At 32.7% G+C, this 5,489-nt stretch overlaps 2 protein-coding genes across 3 annotated transcripts in view; one reads left to right on the top strand and one right to left on the bottom strand.

Moving 5' to 3' along the window:
* On the top strand, nucleotides 7-2,782 carry LOC107632466. Its single transcript, XM_016336142.2, has 3 exons — nucleotides 7-479; nucleotides 1,056-1,309; nucleotides 2,345-2,782. The coding sequence occupies exons 1-3, from the start codon at nucleotides 429-431 to the stop codon at nucleotides 2,511-2,513; spliced, it is 474 nt and encodes a 157-aa protein (XP_016191628.1). The 5' UTR covers nucleotides 7-428; the 3' UTR covers nucleotides 2,514-2,782.
* Nucleotides 4,433-5,489, bottom strand: part of LOC107629544 (cinnamoyl-CoA reductase 1) — a 2,520-nt gene continuing 1,463 nt past the window's right edge. For both annotated transcript variants that reach the window (XM_016332362.2, XM_021118133.1), the window contains exons 5-6: nucleotides 5,002-5,188; nucleotides 4,433-4,769 (exon numbers count right to left, since the gene is read on the bottom strand). In XM_016332362.2, coding sequence (XP_016187848.1) covers nucleotides 4,625-4,769; nucleotides 5,002-5,188 — 332 coding nt within the window. In that variant the 3' untranslated portion in view covers nucleotides 4,433-4,624. The remainder of the gene's footprint in view (nucleotides 4,770-5,001; nucleotides 5,189-5,489) is intronic.

The following is a 5,489-nucleotide window of genomic DNA, read 5'->3' as shown; positions in this document are numbered from 1 at the left end:
TGCATTAGCAGCCATTGCATGATTTCTAAATCTAGATCTGGCCTAGTATACAAAGGAAGACATGTCTTGCTTTAATGATGATGAGTGTTGTGACATCAAGTTATTAAAAGTGAAATACCCATTTAGATGTACAAATGTCATTTTCCTGTCTTGAGGCTATGATTATGCATTTGTGCTGTAGTTTTTTCTTTCAATTCCAACAAGTTTTGAAATTATGTTTTTTTTTTTTGAGATAATCTTTAAGGAATCTAATTGATCGTCCATATCTTATTAGGGAGGATTGTTGCTATGATTCCTGTATATTTGGTTTGCATGGCATTTCTATATTGGAAGATTTAGTGATAGCTATAGCAGATGGGGTTGCAAGTGTATATCTGGAGTTTATTTCTGTTGATAGTGATGTATCGAGTAAAACCAATAGCTTGGACATGTCATTATGTGCTTTGTCCACCAGAGAACTCCAAAAATTACGTAATGAGGTACATGGTTACATCTATGCTGGTCCGATGCTTGTTGCAATTTGAAAACATTTACGTTTATAATTTCTTTTATTTACTTTAATTTTAATATTTTATTTACTCCGTCTACCTGAGTACCTGACCCAGCAGCATACTACTATCCACTAAATGATAGGGTACCTCCACTAGGATTCTTACCCACGTTTTTTGTTATCATCACTTCTCCATGTTTCCCTTTCCTTTTGTTCACACCTTTCTACTATGAACTGTCCTCTTATGCGCGCTGTTCTTTCATCCTTTGCTATTTATTTTTAAATTCGGAACCTTAAACATTGCTAAAATAATCAGAAAATTATTATTTGCCATAAGCCCATAGCTTTCATTTGCAATTCAGCGCCAGAGTGGGCTTCAGCTTTGTATCTGGTCCTTCAAGAGTTTGGGGAGTTGGGGATTGTCCTGCTATCTGAGGAAACTTGTAAAAGGAACAATAATTAAAGTTCATTGGTTCCCAAGATGTACCTGTTTTTCAGTATTTTTACATTTTTTTTCTCTACTGCCCATGAAATTTGATGGAAACTTTGATACACCTGATATCAGGTGGCTTTGAACCAATGGTTGTACCATAACATGGATACGGTTGTGTCAATGTATGAGGATCGATTTGATTTGTGCACACTTGGGAGTCAGCGCATTGATCTGCCAAATATTAGTCAGACTGAAACACAAAGTTGGTGGAGGAGGCTTAGCCAGCTAAATTCAAAAACTGTGTCCCCTGAATTACAGTACTTGGTGATAAATCATTTTTCAATGCCAGTAAAGCGGACTAAGGAATTAAGAGCCTTGGCAGGATGGTATACTTTCTTGTTACTCTATTTAGGCTTACCAAATTCTTTTTCTTTCTTTCTATTTGAACTCTTTGAAAATGGTTTTCTTCGTATCCTTTTCTATCAGACATCTTGATCCATTTAGGCTGTAGCTGATCTCTTCTATGAGGACAAGGCTTAGTTGTCACTCTGCCTTTATTCCTTTCAATTTTTTATTCCCGTTTAATTTTTTATTAGACTTGTGAATTGATATAACATACAAAGGAAATTGATTGTGAGAAGTACATTGTATGCATCAGGGACTGAAAATGAACTTTTAGTCTGAATATATATAAAGATTAAGCTTAGGCTGTCAAATCTTTATTTCGTTTATTATATTTTTCTTAAACAAGACATGAAATTCTATTAAGTAAATTTTTACAATGTAACGAGCCCACTTGGGGAAGGTACCTTATGGTAAAGGCCTTATACTCGTAACATACTCTCCCTTCTGGATGTATAGAATCTGTGTGTTTACATTGAGAATTCTAGACTTCTAGTTATGTTTAGGGGCTGAAGAGGGCATCTCTGTCATCCTTAAACAGAACTCATGCTTTGGTGAATGAAATAATGAATCTTTGGAATTAAGAAATTGGAAAATCTGCCAATGTGAATTTCAACTCTCTTTCAAATACTAGTTAGTGATGTGACCATTAAAAAATAAATCGATTTTTGACCATATCAGAAATACTTTGCATACAACACGAAAACATCCAACAAATTTCCAACAGTTTTTGTGTATTTTGAACACAATTGAACAATATTTGTAATTTTACATCTTGAAAAGTTTGTGTAATTTGAGAACAACAGTATGTATTTTGTTTTGAAATGTGTGTATGCGCAAATGAAAAGTGTATTTTGTTTTGAAATGACTTTGTATTTGTGATAAACAGGTTTGTGCACATGTTTTTAAAATATATTTATAAACATTTATCTATTGAATGTTTATTGGATACTTTTTTGTTGTAAAAGTGGCATTGCTTGAAGCAGATATTTACTTGTTTTTGTTGTAATGCATTGTAGGCGATATTATTTCAGCTTGTTCCTGGAGTTATCTGACATATCAATGCCTCTGATTAGAGCAGTTATTGACAAAATGAGTTCTGCAATCTCACTCTTTTTGGTTACTTTGATAGGGAGGTCTCTAGGACTTATTTATACAGGCATTAGGCAGTCCCTCAGATGGAAATGAGAGATTACAAACAGGTGCAGTTTTGTGTGGTTCGGTATATTTCTTATAATCATTATATTTGGCTTTCATACACGATGGGATTAGCGATAAATTTTTGTATAAATTTTTGTAAATTAAAAATTTGCGTCTTTCTTTCTTGTTCAAGTGAGCCTTCCCTAGTTTATATGTTTTATACATCGGAAGGCTTTCTTTTTTTTGGACTTATCTGAAGGCTTTTTTTAATGGCCGTTAATACATATACTGGTATACCATGGGTAGCTTCGGGATCCTTTCTTCGTGCAGCCCTAAAACAGTAAACTTTTGCATATAAAGCCTCAAGCACTCTTTCATATGATCTGTCCAATTGAATCGTATTTAATGCCATTTTCAATTTCTCTATGGTCTCGAAAAATAAAATCAAAATACCTAAATCTCCTTAATTTGTAGTATGACACTTTCTCTATTTGGACTTCTGTTAGAAAAAATTTCCACTATAAGTGGACAAAATTCTCTTCATTAAAGTTCAAATTTGTAACTAATGTTTATTTAAGGGTTAAGTATGATTTTTGTCCTTAAAGTAGGGACTGAAAATTTTTTTGTCCCTAGTCTTTTTTTCGCTACAAAATGGTCCCAAAGGTTTTAATTTGTTTTAAAATTGTCTATTTTACCAAAATTTTTATTTTTATTATCAAACTATCTCTAACTAAAAAATATTAAAAAAAAGAAAAAAAAACAAAAAAAAAAGTTAAAGGGAATCATGAATGGGAGGGGGGAGGGGGGAGGGGAAGAAGAGGGGAAGGGAAGGTGGAGAAGGGAAGGGGAATCCTAGTCGCCACTGCTCCTTGCCGCCGCCGTTGTCGTTGTTCCTCGTCGTTCGGTCCTTGATCGCCGCTGGATCTCGCCGCCAGATTTCGTTGTTGTTCCTCTTCTTTGCTCGACGTTGACGCCAGTAGATTTGAGAGGGTGGATGTCGCGCGCCGCTCGTCATTTCTGCTGCTCCTCCTCGTTCAGTCGCTGGTCATAGCTGCTCCTTGCCAGCCGTTTCTTCTCCTCGCCATTTTTGCTACTCATCGTTTTTGTTATTTATGTTGTTGAATTTATTTGATTTGTGGATTTTGTTAATTAGATTGATTTCTAATTATGTTCCTCACCGTTTGTTGATTTTGTTAATTTCTACTGATTATGTTTCTAATTTTATTCTGCTTCTGGTTCTGGTTTTGCTTCTGGTTGCTTGTGTTTTTGGTTCTGGTTGCTTGTGCTTCTGGTTTTGATTTTGCTTCTAATTCAATTTCATTCTGCTCGTGCTTCTGGTTGTTTGTGCTTCTGGTTTTGGTTTTGATTCTAATTTCATTGTTTCTGCTTCTGCTTCTAGTTGTTTTTTTTAATGTTTATTACATTGTTGGATTGTTGTTGTTACTGATGCTTCAATGAAGATGATGGTGGTGGTTGTGGGTTTTGGTTCAGCTTCAGCTTCTGTTCTATTTCTGGGTGATTTTGGAAAGAAAGGGGAAGGGTATTTTAGTTCGAAGGACGATTTTAAAACTAAATTAAATTTTAGAAACCATTTTGTAGCAACAAAAAGGTTAGAGACGAAAAAAATTTTCAACTCCTACTTTAGAGACTAAAATCGTACTTAACCTTTTAATTTAGATAGTGATACTAAATCTTTTTATTTTTCTATTTAGGTTATTAAATGATAGGTTATAAGAGAAAAATTAACAATGTAAAAGATAATTCTAAAAAGAATCTAATCAAGAGAATTAATGAGTTCATTTGTTTCAAAATCCTTATTTTTAGCCAAAACGTTATAGTTATTATTCATTTTATTATTCTTATCGTAAAATATTGTCTTTTTCTATCCCAATCTAATAAAATTTTATTTAAAAATAAGGAATATCCAGACCCAAAAGAAGTAGATTATAAATAAAAAAATTATAAGATAAAAAAAAATTGACAAATCCAATCTAATAATTTAAGTCTAAATAATTGTGAAAAATTCTAATAGTAATTTGTGTATGTAGTAATTTATTAAATAATTACAAAATCTTTAAATGAAAATCAAATTTGTAGTGAATTAGTTCTTGATATGCAAGCCTAATTTAAGGTTGAGATGTACTCCCCTAATGAACTAGCTAGAATATAATGAAGTTCTTTTCTTTCAAGCTTTCTACAGTTTCTTTAAGGCTCACTTCCAAAGGAATAAACTCAATTCCTAAGCTCTTTGCCTTTTCTTTGGAAACCTGAAATGTTGGCTCATAAGGCTTATCATCTGCACACCTGATAAGTAATAATATTGTGAAAACCTTGTTAGAAAAAAAAATGAAAGATATTAAAAATAGCAACTTAATTATCTCTTAATTAGTTCATTAGTCCTTGTACATACAATTCATAGTCACTTACTATGATCAAGGGAAAAACAAAACCAAAATAATTAGCTAACATAAATTTCAAATATGTAATTTTTTTTTATTGAATTTTATTGTTTTCCTAACAAAGTTGTTAAACTCACTTGTCTGGAATTTTTATTGTTGGGTAGTTATCATGCAAGATCATGGCTACTTCAGAGAAATGTGAGACTCTCTCCACCAAACAGTATCTTCCACTGGCTGAGGCAATCTCATATGCCTGAATACGTGCATTAGCCACATCTTTCACATTTATCCATCCAAAGGTTTTATTTGGAAATGTTTCTGACCCTGCTTGCACCACCAACCAAGTATATATAAGAGCTCGTAGAAAAAAAAAAAAAAATCAAAGTCCTCATCTACCACTTGAATAGGTTTTAGTTTTCATATGGATTTAAGTTTTATATTGGTCCTCTGTTTTTTGCCTACCTTTTCATGTCAAGTCAACAATTTCATACAAAAGAATCAAACTTTGTACTTGTAAAAGCATAAGACTTTTACTTCTATTAACAATCTTACTTTAAAATGTTTTTTACACAGAATTTTTAATAATGTAAAAGATGTTAGAGAACCAATATGTTTAATGAAAAAT

The sequence above is a fragment of the Arachis ipaensis genome, chromosome B03 (assembly GCF_000816755.2).
Source record: "Arachis ipaensis cultivar K30076 chromosome B03, Araip1.1, whole genome shotgun sequence".
In the NCBI taxonomy this organism is placed as follows: domain Eukaryota; kingdom Viridiplantae; phylum Streptophyta; class Magnoliopsida; order Fabales; family Fabaceae; genus Arachis; species Arachis ipaensis.
Note: the sequence above shows the minus strand (reverse complement) of the source record. Positions and strands in the feature narration are given on the sequence as shown.

Bases quoted from the DNA above. Each gene is read 5' to 3' on its own strand.
- LOC107632466 (XM_016336142.2), top strand. From the start codon at position 429: ATGTCATTATGTGCTTTGTCCACCAGAGAACTCCAAAAATTACGTAAT. The intron at 480-1,055 runs GTACATGGTTAC...ACCTGATATCAG, and splicing joins TCCAAAAATTACGTAATGAG to GTGGCTTTGAACCAATGGTT. The intron at 1,310-2,344 runs GTATACTTTCTT...AATGCATTGTAG, and splicing joins TTAAGAGCCTTGGCAGGATG to GCGATATTATTTCAGCTTGT.